A 19,472-nucleotide genomic window follows, 5' to 3' on the forward strand; every position below is an offset into this window, starting at 1 on the left:
CTTGTCTGTCTCGTGTTATGCATGCAGTCTGGTTGCACTTAGTGTAGGTATGCTATCCACTGCATCCTGCCATATAGAGGCACCAGGGAGAGACAAACTGAGAAATATTTCTGTATCGTTCAGAATATATATCATTTTATATACACGGTTCACACACAGAACAGATCTTCAATGTCTTCACTAGTTACAAGCAGAAAAAGAAAGCAAGAAACATGTTTAGGTTGTTAGAAAGTGATGGAGGGTTATGTTTATTATGTGGCTTTGGAGTAGGTTCAGCCTTTCTCTTGATCTGTGGACCTTGGCACATTTTCCCTCTCTAATGCTAAAGAGTCAAATGTTAAACAGACCGCTAGGTGCTGAGAAGGCACTGAGTGGATTTTCCTGCCCGTCTTGAGAACACCTGGTCAGATTTGCTCCTCAGATAATGCGCCAGTCTGTGTTGAAAGGGAGCATAGACAAAAAAAAGTTTATTCTGTGTGTTATGTTTCAGAATAGTGGGAGTTGATAACTAACAGATGATTTAGTTTATATGCTTCGCGTGTTCAGTTTTTAGTATGTGAAAGTGGTTTTGGTTTGGTTTCTCAGAGCTTCGGTCAGTTGGAGGACAGTGTTGGTGTTAAACACCAAGCACACTCTTACTGTACTCAGCACTCCCCAGAGACAAAATTGCCATTCCTGTCCCTCTCTATGATCTATAAATGTGCCATTCTGTGCAAATGAAATTCATTTTTATTGGCTGTTTTTAACCTGCGAATAAAACCACACTTGGACATAAAGCTGCCAGGCTGTGCGGTGAGTTTTATGGATTTTGTCCCATGGGGGAAATACCACTCAGTTTCTGTGGCATAAGGCACGTGTCCATCTCGTCACATGCAACGCTGCAGAGCCTTACCCAAGCACAGCTATTGATGGATCTGAATAGAGGCTTTTACTAACTGCTTTAAATCACCATCCCAACTTCGATAAACATGGGTCCAGCTGTTTCGAGTGCAGGGTCTTTCTCCTACCATGGGGCTCCACTGTTGTCCATGTGCATTGATGGAACTAGACCACACACAGTCATCGCTGCTTGACTTGACAGCAGTAACACCAGCTAGGACAGGGACTGTTGGCCATGTCTCAAGTTGCAATGACCATCAACATGCAGACACATTTTCTATGTGCAGGTTCTTTACACAATGGCGTGATGAGGAGGTGATCACTGGTGAAAGCTCTTTGCTTCAGGCAGGGAGCGCTGAGACCTGAGCTGTGAACGGAGTATGAATTCTGAAGATTTTTACCATGAGTGACGAGAGCTTTGGCATGAGACAGGGTTCTTCAAGCAGCCGTTGAGTGAGGGCCTTTCCTCAGGAGAAGATAACATCTTTATTCTTGCAGACTTTAAGTAATTTGTTTGTGTGGATAAGAGGAATAGGTTACAAGGATTACGGCAGTAAATTTATGCTGAATAACATAAAGCAGTAAATGAAAACCTTACACTTGACTCCAGAACATGGATTCCAATTTTTTGTTATATAGGTTGATATTAGATTGATGGTACTTTGTAATTCTAACAGGATAATGTCAGCAAGATGGTAGACTGTCAAGGCCAAGGTAAACGATGGCAGACATTTTCGATTTTACCAGATCAAAACAGTGATGGAATTGCAAAGGTCCAAACATTTCCAAAACTTTGGTGGTTTTCAGGGTTGAATTCAAACATGGTATGTTTTTCCCCCTCCAGCAAATGGAAACCTCATGGCCTCCTAAAGTGATCGAGCATGAAAGGGCCTTTATGTGACTTAAGTGGCGAATAGGAACTCTTCACATAGCACAAAAGTGACTTGGCGACAGCCTTATGGTGAACTTGAGTCTGAGTCACAATTGAAATATATGTGCTGTATATGTTCATGGATGAAGAAAGTTTGTAGCTGTTACTTGAAAATCCAATTCATTTTTTTTTGTTTGGTCTGTCTAGGTCCACACAAAGTTCCACTGTCGCCAAGCCCATGCTCCTGGCTCTGACACCTCCTGCCTTACCTTTTCCTATGATGGAACAACTCTGGCTTCACGAGGAGGTGAGATCCTATTTGTTATCAACCCTCGTATTTCCGTCAATCTGGAGCAGTTGCTGTTTTATCTATGACTGTGCAGAACCTGGGGGTTGCAGTGTCTGGCCCTGGCGACAAAAGGCACGTTGTCCCTGAAGAATGAAGGTTTTGTCTTTTTCTCTGAAACCAAAGTGACATGAGAAGAAGAGGTTGAGTGCTGCTCTCCAGCAGGGTCCATTGGTTTACATATACACACGCATTTGGGTTTTGGCTTGCATTACAGACCTTCCTTTGAGCCCGCTGTCCACCGTTGGCTGAAATTGACTCATTAGTCAGCGTGTGGAGATCCCCAGTGCAGGCGTTGCTCAGCCTTCAGTGTGACACATCTGAGTGAAGTCTGACCTCAGAGCAGTCAGCCTGGCCGCTTAGTGTACACCGAGTCTGATTCACACTCTCATACAATTGATCTTCAGTTTTTCACATCTTATTCCATCACATGCTAAAAGACTTTAATGTTCTCATTAGTCACTTGATTAGCATCTCGGCATTCATCATTGTTCTTAGTCTTGAGATTTTCTACTCTTTTCATATTCATACCATTTTGTGTGTGTTTGCAGGAGATGACACTCTAAAGACGTGGGACATTCGCAACTTCAAGAAGCCCCTCCAAGTGGCCACAGGGTTGACCTCCTATTTCCCAATGTAAGCCTAGTTGTCTATAGTCTTTGCAGTCTAACATTTTCTCCTCTTTCTTAGTTCATAAAGTTGATGATGACTTCAAATAAAGCACACAGTATAGCGTTTATATATTTAGCCCATTTTGAGGGTTGCTGGTGATAATGTTTCCCCTGCTGTTGTGTATCTGAACGCAGGACAGACTGCTGTTTCAGTCCTGATGATAAACTCCTGGTGACAGGCACTTCAGTGAAGCGAGAAGAGGGAAATGGCAAACTGGTCTTCTTCGACAGAGAGTCCTTCAGGAAAGTGTATGAGATTGAGGTGGCCAGTGCGGTAAGTATGCCAGCCATGTACACAAAGCTCTGACCAGTCTTTTCCATAAACACAGACTGGTTGAGATGATATTTCTGTTCCAAGTGCTACAGCCTACCTTTTGTGCTTAGTAAGGAAGGTCATGGCTAACAGATTGAAATGTAGATTTACTCTAATTTCTTAATCGTCCATTTAACTAGAGCTGATTCAGCTCAGAGGATTAGACTTGCCTATTACCCTTTACAGCTGCCCGTAGATTGCCTCAATTAAATTTAACACCCTTCTCAATTATGTATAGGCCTTTGGAAAAGTATGTTTAGGAATGTGAAATATTTTCATCCACCTATCTGGGTGATCTGAATGAGAAAAGTCTCATTTTTTTTAATGAAATACTACAAAAATCCCATTAAATGAAACCTTGTGGTCTGCCCGCTGGGGAGAAAGACTGTTTACAAGATTAGCCAAACCCAAGCAGGGGAACAGCATGCTCTCGCTGCTGGAAATGCAAATGAACTGGCAGGGTTGACGATGCTTGTTTGTGAATTGTGATATCTACTTAGTACAGGGCAGGTATCTGACCATTTGCACAAGCAAAAAGTTATTTGGAAGTACCATTGTCATGGTTGAATAGCTAATGCAGGGGAGTGATTTTCTCCCACTTGCATAGAACAAACGAAACTCTCGATCTGTTCCTCTGTTCAAGAAAGTGAAATTCATGACACTCTCTTTGAGGGGACTTGGTTTGAAGCAAGTGAAACATCTCAGGATGCTGTTGAGGTCAGTGAGTGGATGATTGGGGCAGAAGACATGAAGCCCTCTCTCTTAACAATGCTTGATGGCTGTCCATGGCTGTTCATGATGGAATGCGCTCTTGAACAGATTTGTCACGCGAGTGGGCTTTGGCTTTAGAACTTCGCCGTCACTCTAGTCATCTCTAGTCATAGCACTGCTGCCTGACGGGGCCTTAATAGCTTCTACCTCAGTCTGGCTCATCTTCAGCAAGACTTGATGGAGGAAAGCGACCTTGGTGCTCTGCTCCCCATCTTGGCAGCCTTAACAACAACAAAGAGAATCCAGTGTCGAAGTGTGTCTTCTCATTTATGTTCTGTATCTACAGAATCAGGTTTACAGTTGTGCAAATGCTTCTGCAGCGTTCAGAGGCCCTCCCAGAGTTATTTATAGGTGACTTGCCCCGGAGCGACCCTGACAAGCCCGCTATTTACCGTGTTTATCCAACGTGGCTCTCGGCTGAAGAATTTAAGTGCTGTCTTTTTATGAAGTGGTGCGCCAGGCGGTCCTGTGAAAAGAAGGGCCACCAATCATGTGGGTGTAAACATTCGACATAACCCTGGATCAGGGTCGTGCTCTGGGCAAGAAGCGGGGAGGCAGAGGGCACATTTCCAGGATAGCTTATGCAAATACTCTATTGGTAGCTCCTGGCTTAGCCCACGTTTTCACAAGGTAAGAAATCAGGTGAGCTGTCCATTTTTCCAACATGCCTGGAGAGCCAGAACTTCTCTTTTTTGCAAGTGCAGTGAACGTTCTTGTACATATCACCGGGTATAGGGTGGTATTATAACATAAAGCCAAGGTCGTCTCTGTCTCCAGGATGGAAAGGCTTTAGCAGATGCTAAAAATATATACAGTCCAATGTAATCAAACCGCATAAAGCCGCACTGAGCTAAAAGCTTGTCCGTTGCAGGCTTATCCTGCTCTGTTAAGACAGGATGCAGGTGTTTTGCTTTGATGTTTCCGTGGTTTGACTCCTTCATATCGCCCATGCTTGACACAGCCCAGAAGGACGGAGCACAGGGTAGTAATATGTTTCTTTCATCCACCATCGCAGTGTTATTTTGAAACCTTCGTCCAAACATTGCTGACAGCCTCAGAGTCTTATCTGGACCGTTGGTTGGTTCCTTTTGTTGGTTAGAGGTGTAGATGAATTCCTGAGGTTTTCTAGGGGCCCCTTGGGGCTGGCGTCCAGACCACACGTTCACCATTCTCACACCATGTGTCACACATGCATCCTTGTTTGCATGAACTAGAGTACACAGCTCATGGTTGACACACTTTGAACACAAACCTGCTTCTCCATTTCCCTCTCCCTGCTCTTAAAGGCAGACTGTATGACATACAGCTAAGCCTTAATCTTTGGTGCGGAGGTCGAGGCACAGGTGATTTGTCTCTTCTTTCTCTCAGGGTAGTCTGGCTCTGCTGCGCACTGTGTGTGTGGTGTTGTGTGTTTTTCTTTTATAACCAGACCTAGCCACAGTGTTGAGACTCATCTTTATCCCCCATGTGTCTTCATGGTCTCCCTCTCTATGACGTACACTTGGCCTGACACAAACCTCCTGCAAGCTAGACAGCTCACACTGTTTAGGAAAGATTCAAGAACAAAGGGGACGCCCGAATGTCCCCCTGTGTCCTTCCCGCAAACACTAATTCAATCTGGAAAAGATTGGATATTCACACGGCAGTCAAAAAATCCTGCCGAGTTAGAGCTGGTGACTCCTCTTGTCATTGCTCCAGACCTAATTTTTCTGTCTTGCGTCATTTCATTTTTATTTAGTTTTTTACAAACTGAGATGCACATGTAAATAGGGATGTCAGCCGTACCAGCACTTGGTGCAAAGTCCATAAAAAATGTAGAAAAATGTAACTGTTCTGTTTTGTGTAAAGTAGTGGTAGTATCAAGTTAATTCAGCACCACAATCCTGTCTAACTGACTGCAAATAAAGAACTCAGCACGCATTCTAGAAAACCACACTGGCAACCAGTGCTACTGCTGCCGCAGCACTGCAACCACCAGTATATTTCAAAGGAGAAGACGTTTCAGAGCAAAAAAAAAAGACATCTTTGTGAGCCATAACGGTGTGGCTGGTTTGGGGCGGGTTGCTGTGGCTGCTAAATAGACGTCTTGACAAGCGTGTGATCTGAGACCTCCTTCTGACTGTGATTGGTTCAGACTTCACATTGTCGCTTACGTCACTGAATGGAGGCCCAGTAATTTAAATTCCACATGCAGATTTCAGCACAGATTGTCGTTTTGACCCTTTTTTTTGTTTGAGCCACCGTCTAAAAATGTCGAGCCGATAGAAATGGTTTGAATTTGAATGCAGGTTAGCAAGGTAATAAAGGTAATATAGTGCATCTCAAAACCGCAATCAAATTATGTGATTGTTGGTAGTAGAATGTTTTCCCCTATACACTCTCGCTGGACTTGCCAGTTCTTTTTCTCGACATTATAAAAACAGCTGCCAACATTATTACGTTGGTAATTGTTTTAGAATGTTTGATCAGTTTTCACTGACCTTCAGCTCACTGGTTTAGCCTTTGAATTGCTGATCATTGAATTGCTAGGGTTTTCATAATATAGCTTGCAAATAAAGAATTGTGCTTAATGGCATTTCTGCATTTGTTGTGGTATTGAATTGGTCTCAAGTACTGTTAAATTTTACTGATATTGGTGACCAAATGTACTAGACAAACCACCATGTGGCATTTTGGTAAAGTATGGGTTATTACTTCCAGCTGTTTTGGCTGAGCCAACATCCTTTTGGATGCACTGATCTGTACTTTCACTGTTTATTTCTAAATTCAGCACGCCAGGTTAAAACCCGTTTTAAGGTGATGAAGGAAGGGAGGACGAATAAAGTAAGGAGAACGTATGCCTTAAGATCTGTTACCTATATGAACAAATATTCTTTTAGGTATCCTGCACAATTATAAAACAAAAAACACCAATTGTGAAATTCTTTGGCCGTTGTTTTAAATCCATACAGGGTTCAAATTTAACTTTTTTCCCAACTTGCTCAGTCTGGCAAGTGACCTGAATGTTCACTGTCCCAAACCACAAATCTTTGTATTTTAAAGCATTGTTCAAATATAAATGAGCACACGAAAGCTAATTTATTTAGTTACGGTTGTTTATTTTTGAAATAAGTGTGCATTCTCACAGTATTGTTTCACTTTTCTTTTTGCACAAGTCAGCGAATATTAGAACCTTTCCTTCAGCAAGCCATGTTATTTTTAAAACCTGGCTCTTCAAAAAGCTAGAATTCCAGATTGGACAACAAAAGCAGTAGTTAAGAATTGGCTGTCATGGATGCTTTGAAGGATCTTGACAAAAAATCTTAACGTTAGCATTTGCATGTGCAAGTTAGCAAATACCTTACATTCTAAGCCAGTACAGTACTGGCTACCAGGCAGAGCCATTGGTTTGTGTTGACTCGATGCGTGAATGGATAAGACCATTTTTGCATGGTTAGGGGTTAAATATTCAAGTGAATTGAGTTTGTGCATCCCCCCACCTCAACACGAATTTGCCCAACCAGGCAAGTGATTTTTCGTGCTGCTGTCCCGACATGAGTTTTACTTGCCCCGGGCAATCGGGCAGACATAATTCTTGAGCCCTGCCATGGTCTAAAATGCTTAATGTGACTTGTTTGTCATTGGTTGATATAGTTCTACACCCAAAGACAGTCTATGACTGACAGTGTCATTAATTTAGGCCCAAATCTCAGAATGTGACCACTACTATAATGTATGTCTAAAAAGCCACAAACAGCAATTCGTCATTAAATTGTGCTGTTTGAAGTCCCCAGCACAATGTGGTCATTTTCAAAGAATCCTTATCATATGATGTGGAATACAACACATGTGAACATAAATGATATCTGCAGCAAATTTGACTGTAACTTTATTGGCCCTATTTCATGTGACAGGCAGAAAACTTGTAAGACATCTGTTGTTGCACAGTTTGAATCGAGCTTTCCTCATACACATGCCACTCACACATTTCCCTCATCGTGTGTGCAGATGTGCTGAAAATGAAACGTGTAGTCTTGAGCTGTGATGCAATGTGTACTACAAAGGGATTACTGGCATTTCTGCATAAGGAAAGTTTCAGTCCTCATTCTGGATCTTTCTAAATAATCAATTACTCCACCACATGCGCAGTGGGACGGATTAAGCCCACTACATCCAGTTAAGTAAATAAGGGTCTGCGGGGCACGGTGATAAAGGGTCTAAAGCCCTATTCTGGGTCACGCGGGCTTAATGGAGACAGGCTTCTGGATTGGAGGTAGAGAGGGAGCCCTGACTGTCCAGGGCTGGGTGAAGACCTCAACAGCTGGACGCTAAGCAGCTTTCTCCCTGCTGCAGACCCCCTACTGCCCCTGCAGGTCTCTGTTGATCTACAGGCTTCTCCCTTGCACACTCCACCAGCACTAAGGTTGTTTGGAATGAGTCGTTCCATTCTGTCCACCTCACAAGTATTTATTATACTCTTCTCCGCACTTTGTTTTCCAGAAGCCATACAGACTCGAATCTGTCCCTGACTTTTGTGTTTACTATACAAAAATGATACATTCCCCCTGGATTTCCTATATAGCTTAATGTACTTGGCCTTAATGTGCTGTGGGATGCACTAAATATAGCCTGGTCTTATAGCTCTGGTTCTCCACGGTCGGGCATTCTTATAATATAAAATGAACAGTTTCCTGTTTGCGGAACAAGTTGAAGACGTGTGCAAAGAAGAGTAGCCATGCACCCTCCTTCTATTCAAATCTTAATGCAGTCCATCACGTTCATAGCTGTAGAGCTTTTCCTGCCCACTACATCGTCTGTGTGTCCGTCTTTCTTTCTCTTTCGTCTCTCTCTTTCTCTCTCTCTCTCTTTCTCTCTCTCTCTCTCTCTCTCTCTCTCTCTCTCTCTCTCTCACTCTCTCACTTACACACACGGTCACATGCCCCTTGGCAGTGGCCCATCTGTCACACAGAGACTGCGAGATCCAGGCCTCTACCCAACACCCAAATATAGTCAACTGGAGCTTAGTGAGAAGAGAGTCCAGTCTCACCTCTGCTCAGCAGCGCAGATACAGCTGGCGTACATTTCAGAGCCTTCTGCAGAAAAGTGCTCCCTTATCTTAATTTCTGCTCACTGTTTTCCTCGGCATTCCGTATGTTTCCTTTTCCTGTCCCAAATGAATTTTTTTTCTCTCTCTTTCACTCCCCTCAACACCCCCCACCCCCTTCTGTTTTTCTCTTGCTCTGTCTCTTTCTCCCTCTCCAGAGTGTGGTTCGCTGTCTCTGGCATCCGAAGCTGAACCAGATCATGGTTGGAACAGGGAACGGTCTGGCCAAGGTCTACTACGACCCAGTCAAGAGTCAGAGGTGCAGTGAGCTCAAGTGTCCCCTCCCCCTGGGCCAGACACTCTTTCTCCCACAGTTCACACATCTCCAAAGAGGAATAATAGCTCTGTGCATGTGCATGCTCACCCAGTGACTCACAGCTCAGTAATTACTTCAGGAAGGATCAGATAGAGTAGTGGAGACAGACATGTCTGATGAACTAACCGTGGAGGCCGTCAGATGAAGCTGTTCATTAAACTGTCCTGTTCGAGTCCATTAGCAATGATTACTAAGGGCAGGGGATGCCAGGGCCTCTTTTGCAGAAATCAATGTTTGCATGGTAATAGTTAAAGTCGTAGGGTAATTTTTGAATTTACAGAGATCGGATCTTCACTCAGATCCTCCCCTTTTGGACTTTTCAGGGGCGCTAAGCTATGTGTGGTGAAGAACAAGAGGAAGGAGAAGCAGGCCGAGACGCTGACGCAAGACTACATCATCACCCGTGAGTGCCGCAGAAGTCCAGCCAGCAAACCTCACACTTACCACACTGTTCACAGGCCAGGGGCGAGTAGCCAGACAGCCTGGGCTATCTTTCACAAACCGCACACACACAAATAGAGGCGCACACGCCTGCCTTTGATGTATGCACACACATGCTTGCACTAATTGCACTGACTCACTTGCACATTATCTATCATACGTAATGCCAGAGCAGCTTGGGTAGACAATAGTGCTGCCCTCCGCCCTCAGAGGCGTTATCCTCCATTCACTTCTGTCACAGGCCCATTAGTGCCGCAGTCGGGTCTGTGTGTGTCTGTGTGAGTGCTTTCCATCGGATTGCTGTCCCACACGGTCCCTCACCCGCAGGGCACAATGCCATTAGCGGCCGTCACTCCAGAAGCCACGCGCCTGCCATGAGGGCTTCACTCACGCCAGAGCGTGCCACGCACACGCGCACACACACACACGCCCTTTGCCCCCAACGCTCTCTCCCCTCCCCACCTGCATGATCTTCTGGTACCATCCCCTCATCCCAATCTGTACATAACTCCTTTCAGTTTCACATAACCGTCAAACTCCCATCCCTGTGTATACCATGAAGGATAATCTCCAGCGCTCATAGTAGTGTTGAGCAGGGCTGTCATGATTACCCAGTTTTAAAAATTATTCGATTACAATTCCCCATTCTTCTTGAATCGAGGTTAGTGATTAGCAGTCAGAATCAGAACATAGCAACTGTTTGTAGAGATGGACCAATCAGTGTTGCTGGGGCCGGTACTGATCACCGATCGTGCTCAAAGGCGATCGACCGATAGTCGATAGCGATTGAGGGTGGGGCTGGACTGTTAAGGCCTATACGATTTTTTTTTACAGACAATTTTAGCATAGTGGGACCTTCACACCAAGTCCAAGGCATTTTTCTGTCTGTACACTTTGAAAACATTCTACAAAAAAGACAACACTGGGAGTCCTGCCGCCTCTTATAAAAGCTAGCTGAACCTGCATAACAAGCGATTCTGCAGGTATTTCCAAAGGACTGGGGGGGGTGGAATTCAAGGATCTGCATCAGCATGTTGCTCTTCAATAACAAGGAATTAATGCATTGTTATTATGGCATTATTATTATTAGAATACTATTATTTCTAATTGCTTGATTAGTCATCAAAATAATTTGATAGGTTACTTGATCACTAATAATCAGAGCTAACAATTAGGCCTAACTAATCAACCTTATTGATAATGGCAATAATAAAAAATCGTTGAATCTAATCGATTGGTTGTTATGACTTTGTGCTCCTCATTTACATCACTTGTATGAAAGAGGGAGGCTGTAGTTGTGTTATGCACAACTGTGGGGAAAACTTCACTTTACCATTGTTTTAAAAGACTGTTTTCTGTAAGATCTGAAGTAACATATTCGTGACAGAGAATGGCAAAATGCTTAGTATGGTGAGTAAACCACAGTAAACATATAGACAAAATTTAAAAACAGCATGTCATTGTCTGTTTTTCAGCAAACTGTTTTAGTTTAGTGAAATAAACAGTGTTGGCTGAAGAGATGAGCTGTGTTTTCATCTGAACTGCTCTGCTAAATTATACTCATTCCTTGCTAGTGCGCTAATTCACACAGACCTGCTCATTGATTCCGACATGGAAGTTTCTTTAAAACATTCGCTCTCCAAATTTTATTACCTTTTTAGTTCACTCAAAACGGAGCTTTTGGAAAATGCTCTCCAGGGTGGAGATTTAAAAAACGTTTTCTGTGTTTCATGTGGACGGCTGTTTTTGGAAACGTTGACGTTGCATGCATAGTTGCTGCTGTTTGACGAGTGGGGAACATGCTTTGTGGTCCTACATGGCTGATAGCTGGGCTGCTTCGTATGCTAAAATCAGGTTTGATTATGATGTTACCAACCACACAAGCTAATTCATTCATCTTTGCTTTATCATTAGATGAGATGTTATTTGAATAGCAGTGCAAAGTTTTTGGAGAATCAGACCCTCTCCATAATAATACTAGGACTGCCATGTAAGATTTGCTCCCTGTGTTGTTCCTTTGTTTCTACGCTTTTCTCACCTTGAGTTAAAGTGTTTTTTTTTTTAGGGCAATACAGATTGATTTTGAGGATAGGGAAGGTGTTTTTTGTTTGAAAGAGAATTATGCATAAGGAGGAAAAATCCATGTTTTTTTAAAATGTTTAAAGAAACTTTGTATGTGACATTAAATGTTTAGTTATTGACAGAATACCGGCTGCACTATTTTCTTTTCCTAAATAATCGATTGATCAAAACTATAATGAACCGATTAATCGATTATTGAAATCACCGCTAGTAACAACCAAAGTATTTACCACACAATTTAACCAGTGCTGATTCACTATGCGGTAACGTGATAGGCTGACCTGAGTGACGCATCTCCAGATAGCCATGGAAAATTCAAGGGGAGAAGTGGAATGATGGGCCATTGAGAGAGAGAGAGAGGGATGGTGGAGAGAAAAAAAAAGAACGATTGAATGTGTCACCAGTAACCTTTTTGCTTAATGTAGCATGCAGGAGAAGAATTAACACTGCACAGTGACAACAGAGCCCCTGAATGGAAAATCGCTTCATCTTTCCTACTCCGAGTTTCTCCCTGTGACCCCGGAGTGCAACGCACACACATACACATATACAAGCACGCACCAAACACAAGCTCCCACAGTCATGTGTTTTGGTTGTGTTTGACACACTGTGAAATCGGGAGACCTTAATCAAAGGTAAATAAAAACACAGCGAGCTTTACAACCCCCACTGGTTGCTATGATGGAGCTCAAGGGTGTAGTACTCACTTTACATCCTTCTCAGTTAGAGGCTCTGGAGTGAGCTTTACGTCTGTGAGTTTTGGTTTGCTTCTCTTCGCTTCTATCTATATACCGTCGTTACTGGAACAAAAACTTGTCTTCATTTTTGTTGTTTTTCTTTTTTTGTGCAGAATTTGAAAATGTCAGCTGCCCTTTACGCTGTGTTAATATTTTGAGATGAATGGACCAATAGAAATGACTTCAAAATCCTATTTATCCATTAAATCCATATAAATCATATAAATCAGTTAGATTCCATTCGAATTTAAGAAAGTTTTTTCTTTTGTCATGTAAAATCACCGTTTTAGAGATGGGAGATTTCGCCACCACAGCAACACTAATGTGTGTGTGTGTCTGTTTTTATAGCAATAAATGTGTTTTGCTTGTAAAATCAACAAATATCATTTAATTTAATGAAGTATTAATTCCCCAAAGCTGGTTTTAGATCCCATATGTCAAACACAAGGCCCACACAACACACAATCTTATCCGGCCCCAGCATGCACTGCAACGTAACGTGTACTCCGACTCTCCTACCCCAGCAACAATCTAAAGGACAGCGGTTGAACCTCAGTTCTACACAATTCCACACAGTTTCACACCAGTCGTATCGCCGAACAACAAACTGCAGTTCAGCCAGTATAAGCACTTAACATCAGCTCAGAAATTGAGATTAATGAACTTGCAGCAAATAAAAACAAAACCAGGTGTCTAATTCAAGCAAATAGGTGGGTGTAAAAGACCGAGCACCTGGGGACATTTACATTTTGAATATTTCAAGTATTCATGTAATATTTCAAGGTCTACGACAAGTGCCTATATTTTACTGTTGAAGTTTTTATGTATTTTGAATAAACAATGGTCAGTTTGGTTTATAGCAAAATGTTATGTTATTGTATTAATGTTATTTGTATTCTTAGTGTTTTTCTGAGCGAATTACCTGTTTACTGCCCTGCTTTTTAATTCTAATTTTATAAGGTGCTTTAACCTTTTGCACATTGACAGAATACCGGCTGCACTATTTTCTTTTCCTAAATAATCGATTGATCAAAACTATAATGAACCGATTAATCGATTATTGAAATCATCACTAGTAACAACCAAAGTATTTACCACACAGTTTAACAAGTGCTGATTCACTGTGCAGTAACGTGATAGGCTGACCTGAGTGACGCATCTCCAGATAGCCATGGAAAATTCAAGGGGAGAAGTGGAATGATGGGCCATTGAGAGAGAGAGAGAGGGATGGTGGAGAGAAAAAAAATTGCATGTTTTATTTTTTTCCTATGTACATTTATGTATGTATGTATGTATGTATGTATATATAATGTGCGTGTGTGTGTCTCTCTCTCTCCCTAGCCCATGCACTGCCAATGTTCCGAGAGGCAAGACAGCGCAGCACCAGGAAGCAGCTGGAGAAGGACCGGCTCGACCCTGTGAGGTCCCATAAGCCCGAGCCGCCTGTGTCTGGTCCAGGTGATGTAAAACCCCCATCAAATGGTGGATTTTGCCTTACCAACACAACCCCAACCCTGATGTAACACACACACACACACACACACACAAGTATTTGGCCCATCGGGCCCCAGCCGCTATGTCCCCGCCTGGCTGCAGTTCCTCCAGATCCGAGGCTGCTGTGGCTGGCCTCTGTGGGATTGAGACTGCGGGTTTAAGTAAACACACTGTAAGATTACATTAAAGACTTGGCAGAGGACCAGCAGGGACTGGCTTGGCTCTTCCCCTGCTCTGTTTGAGTCAGCCTTCAGAACAGAACCACAAAAAAAAAAAAAAAGTGAGACGCAGACTCGGGAAGCCCCTCCCAGCTGACTGCGGGGACAGCGTTCTGGCCTCCACGACCTTTTCCATGTCCTGTCAGTAGTGGTGAACGGCCGCCCTCCTCAGGACCACAAACTCTCTTTAAAGTGAGATGATGAAAGTAAAAAAAAAACAAAAAACAAATGCAAATTTACATAATGTTCCCCTTAGATGGTCCATCCTCCAAGAAATGTTTTGTGTACTGAGTATCATTCTTTAGTTTTACACTGGAGCTATAAGCTATATCAGGATCTCAGACTTGGTGTACAGTGGTATATCTATAATCGTATGCAATATTTTGAGTGTGTTACATGTTTTTATTTGATTCTCTAAATGAAAATAAGTTAACACATCCTCTATGGAGAACACAGTTATGCACATTTTAATATGCGATTATTGATGATTTGCTGAAATCAACAGTTTAACAAATCAACCAGAAAAAAATAAAATCTAAAATGTGGCCTGTGCAAAAGTGCCACATTTTAAATTGCATGTTTTATTTTTTTCCTAAAATGTTTAACTTGGCAAATAAATAGAAACTGTGCACTAGAATTTGAAGCTTGTTTGCATAGTTAGGTTCGAGGTGTTTCACTTAATGTAATTTGACCAGAGCTGTTTGAAGTAGGGCTGTTCACATGAATACGAATATGCAATAAAATAAATAATAAATCTGTATCTGTAAAAATGAACAAAAGTAGCTTGTATAGCAATCAAAAGTAGGAATAATTATCTTGAATTCTGAATTATGTCTGTATTTTTGTCTGTGTTTGTAGATAGTATGTCAGATAGTCCATTTGAGATTACTTAACAACTCAGTTGGTTTAAAGCAAGTATGTGTTGATTTAGGCAGTTTGTAGGCTCTAAAGTTCCCTTGCTTGTTAACTTAGCCTCATAACTCCAGTGCACAACTAAACCTCGGACACAAAACTAGTCTTTGCTGATGGACTACAGACGCGATAATTACATAAATTATTTTTTTTGCCGGGCTACGGTTTTAACCAGAGGGTTCTCACTCAGCTCCCTAATCATGGAACAGGAACCCAGCAGCCCATCTCTGTGCCTCCATCAGATTGTTGTGTATCCTATGTTTAATTACAACATAAATACACTTTCACTGTGCGGGGGAGGATGTTTTCCTTAACGTTTAGGCCCGTGTACATGTGAAGGAGGAAGGCCCGGTTTGCCCAGCCCTGAGTGTTATACAACGAATTAATTTAAGGCAGTATTGAGTTGTTTTTGTACGTTTCAGAAGGGTGTGCATTTCGCCTCACGTTTCCTTTTCTTTCTCCTGTTTTGGAGCAGGCAGAGGAGGTCGTGTGGCAGCCCATGGCGGCACCCTGTCGTCCTACATCGTGAAGAACATTGCACTGGACAAGACGGACGACAGCAACCCCCGAGAGGCCATCCTGCGGCACGCCAAAGATGCAGCTGAGAACCCGTACTGGGTCGCCCCGGCCTATGAGCAGTAAGTAACCACGCAGTCGGTTCACATCACTCTGACAGGGTAAGGGTGAAGAGATAGGAGATAGGAAAAAAGAGTGACAGGCAGGTCTCTGATTAGAGTCTTAGGAAAACAGGAAAAAAAACAGCCACCTGGCAGGCATAAAGGCAACATGGAGCCCCTCACGCAGACGAGGCCAGTGATGTAGACGAGTGCTGCTGTAACTGGAGTGTGCTGAGGGGTCTTTGTGTGTTTGAATGTGTGTGATAGGGAGCATGTTTGTTTGTGTGTGTGTATGTGTGTGTGTGTATGTACTCATGTGTGCGTGACTCCTCTCAGGTTGCACCTGCGTATCGTACCCCTGTTGTCACACCTTGGCTGACTGATGCATGAATGTTTAAAAAGCTGTGCAGGTTTGAAGGACTACCTGAGATGACTCATGTTGCAGATTGAGCTGTAGTAGAGACAAAGGTCATCTGGAGGAAATGGAAAATAGTATTAGTTAGATTAAGAGGCCTGTCAGGTTTTTCTAAAATGCTTATTTGTGACATGTTTCTTACAGACTTCTCACTGGATTCATTATTTTAAAGGACTCGCTGGCCAAAATCAAAGATGTAACCATCGCTACATATTGTAAACCTGTCTGCTCGCCTCCTACGGCGGTGCATCAGTCTCTAGAGCGAGATTTTCTGGTTTAAAAACAAGAAAAGATACTTTGGACGATGTGTCTTAAGGGTTGTAGGAACTACAACATCTTTAGGGTGGTTTTTGAGGGAAGGCTGTTTACGTTTCTTTTTTTTTTTTCCCTTGCTTGTTTTCTAATTGCTGTTACAACGGACAGAATAGATGACTTGAGTGACAGAAATAGATGAGGAGGACAGCATTGTAAAAGCTAATGTTAGCAAGGTGGCTACCTAGCTATCCTGAGTTTGGTTCATATTACAAATTTTCCACTGTAATGCTGAACTCCACAGGCATTTTACATTTGAATCTTGTTCAACAACCAAGCTAAGAGTTATACTATTACCAGCTTGGTTGTATTCGTTAGCCTGTAGATCACTGGCTAGGTTAGCAGTCAGGATTGGTTGGCACCACAGGGATTCTCAATTGTTATGTGATGTATTTGCATACTGTAAGCTGGGTATTGTAGTAGGACAGAACATGTTCATGAAAACATGAAAACAGTATGTAAAATTGTAATACAATGCTACATTGCAAAGTAGAGCATACCATGACAACGTACATGTTAAATATTAGTTTTAGGCCGGAATCCCCCTTTAATCAAAGTGCACTGGCTCGTTTGTGGAGAAAATTGCGTCTTTTGCCAAATAGGTGTTTCAGTAAGACCTTTTTCCAACTTTTTGGAATTTTAATGGCTGTCGAAGCCCTAATTTTATGCTCTGTTTATATATCGTTAAAAAATGTGGGACTGCAGACTATAAGCAAAGGCACCTGTCTTGGTTTTTGTATTGACATTTTTGGCATGTGCATCACAGTTAAGAGGGTAGCTTTTAGTTCCCAAAAGAACTGAAAAAATGCTTTCTCCCGGAGCGTTGGCTGATAAGAAGCTGTCAGCCTGCTATCTCTCCATCTCTCCCCCTCTTCTTCGTCCTCTTTCCTCCACGGGATGTTTACCTGGACTGGGATGAAGGAATGGAGCTGCTTTCAGAGGTGGTCTGTTCACCCACCAGCTTGTCCAAAAAGAGTACACCCTGACAAGGCCTGATTAGTAACAGATAGCAGAGCTAGATCAGACCCTTTGTAAGCTGTATTAGTGGGGAGTTACAATCGCTATATTACATATACTCAAATATTTGATAGTGTTCTCTCATTGTTTTGGCCAAAATCCTCTATTTTCAACCATAAAAATAAATAAAAAAGCTTATTGTTTTTATTTTTATGTATTCCACTACTGTGCAAATACAGTTCTTGCCAAAACACTAATAAATACAAATAAACATAAATATAGTAAAATGTATCAAGAATTGTTTTTCAAAAAGTGATTTAACATGTTGGTTTGATGAATAGCGTATAGTTAAAAGAACACAGGTGTGGTTTGTGACTTCTTGCTGCACTCTAGCCATCGAATGGATGTGTTAAATTCCACGAGGAGCACATTTGATTTAATTTGATGGATTGATTAGACAAATTGTGTCTTTCCTTGAGGAGAGGAAATCACAGTGGATTATTTGTTTGTATTTATTGTAATGTATGGAGTTTTTGCACAGGCAAATATTTTATGTATTATTTTTTAGATGCTTGGAACTGTTGCACAGTAATGTTGTTCCTTCTGTCATGTTTGTGTACGTAGTGTAATCAAATTGAATTATGGTAAAATTTGTGATTTCATGATGCATTCAAATCATTTTACTAAAGAACTGTAATTTCAGTGAATCAAATTATGTAAGAAGTCAGAGATGTACAACCCTAGAAGGCAGCTTTGGTTCTTTTTTTGTGCACTTTGTATTAGGGCTTGAAGTCTGACGTAACACACACATCACATTGTGATTTAAACTTAGTTTTAGCAATGCAGAAAGACATTTTTCCCAATGCCTGATTTGCTTCACAGTATTAGTTTTTCTGAAATTTGATAGCAGGGCTGCACTACAATTTCAGCCACTGAAAAGGGCAAACAGCTGAAATTTGTGACTGAAAAAAGCAGATTTAATTGGCAGACAACAAAGAGTAAAAATATAAGACTACAAATTAAGTTTTGGTCTGAACTTCCTGAGAAATTTCCGTCCGAGTCTGACCTGAGGCACAACGTTGCATCTTGAGTCTGAACCCAATTCTTACAAAATTCTGTCTGAAACCAACTTGAACGACACCATCAAATCAGAAACTAACAAAACTCTGTCTAACACTGACCTGAACTGGCCCATCATTGCCCCGAACGCTGAATTAAATCTTCCACTGTAGTGCCGGTTACTGTGTAGTGACACACAACACATCAAACATATAACATATTGAACATACAGCATTAAATATACTATACAAACAAATTAAACATGCTTTTGGCTGGACTAATATGTAAAACCCCAATTCCAAAAAAGTTGGAACTCTGTGTAAAGTGTAAATAAATGTAAATAAAAACAGAATGCAATGATTTGCAAATCTCATAGATCCATATTTTATTGCCATCAAATACTAAATGAGTTAATATTTTTCATGAATCGGTAAAATGTCTCATTTACAACATCTGATATGTGTTCTGTGTTCTATTGTGAATAAAATATGGGTGTATGAGATTTGCAAATCATTGCTTTCGGTTTTTTATTTACATTTATTCACATTTTACCCAGCGTCCCAACTTTTTTGGAACTGGGGTTGTACTTTGCTGAATCGATTCACTGTGTTACTTTCTGCTAATTCATGTTTTCATGAGCGTCTCATGAGATTATGTCACAAATGGATGGCTCTTGCATGTCAGATTAAAAACTGTTGTGGGAGGAGGAAAATTAAGTAAGAAAAGAAACTAAAGGGGTAAAATCTTTTAAAAGAGCGTGGGCTGTGTGAACACAAACTTGAATTTTGAACGGTTGCATATTTGACAAACGGAACACAAAACTTATTTGGAAAACATAAATAGCCGTGTTAAGACAAATATTTAAAACTCTGATTTGTGTTCTTCCGCTTTCTCAAAGCAGGTGTTTTCAGTTCTGAAAAATGTAATGGGAATTGCTTTAAAGCCCTTGACATTTAAGTCATTATGTAAATCTCAACG

General features: G+C 41.7%; 1 protein-coding gene across 2 annotated transcripts in view; it reads left to right on the forward strand.

Moving 5' to 3' along the window:
• Positions 1 to 19,472, forward strand: part of LOC118824768 (WD repeat-containing protein 70) — a 67,878-nt gene that overhangs the window by 42,390 nt on the left and 6,016 nt on the right. For both annotated transcript variants that reach the window (XM_036595155.1, XM_036595156.1), the window contains exons 11-17: positions 1,958 to 2,057; positions 2,648 to 2,732; positions 2,903 to 3,041; positions 9,093 to 9,193; positions 9,574 to 9,653; positions 13,852 to 13,968; positions 15,610 to 15,772. In XM_036595155.1, coding sequence (XP_036451048.1) covers positions 1,958 to 2,057; positions 2,648 to 2,732; positions 2,903 to 3,041; positions 9,093 to 9,193; positions 9,574 to 9,653; positions 13,852 to 13,968; positions 15,610 to 15,772 — 785 coding nt within the window. The remainder of the gene's footprint in view (positions 1 to 1,957; positions 2,058 to 2,647; positions 2,733 to 2,902; positions 3,042 to 9,092; positions 9,194 to 9,573; positions 9,654 to 13,851; positions 13,969 to 15,609; positions 15,773 to 19,472) is intronic.

This window comes from Colossoma macropomum, unplaced genomic scaffold (genome assembly GCF_904425465.1).
Source record: "Colossoma macropomum unplaced genomic scaffold, Colossoma_macropomum, whole genome shotgun sequence".
Classification (NCBI taxonomy): domain Eukaryota; kingdom Metazoa; phylum Chordata; class Actinopteri; order Characiformes; family Serrasalmidae; genus Colossoma; species Colossoma macropomum.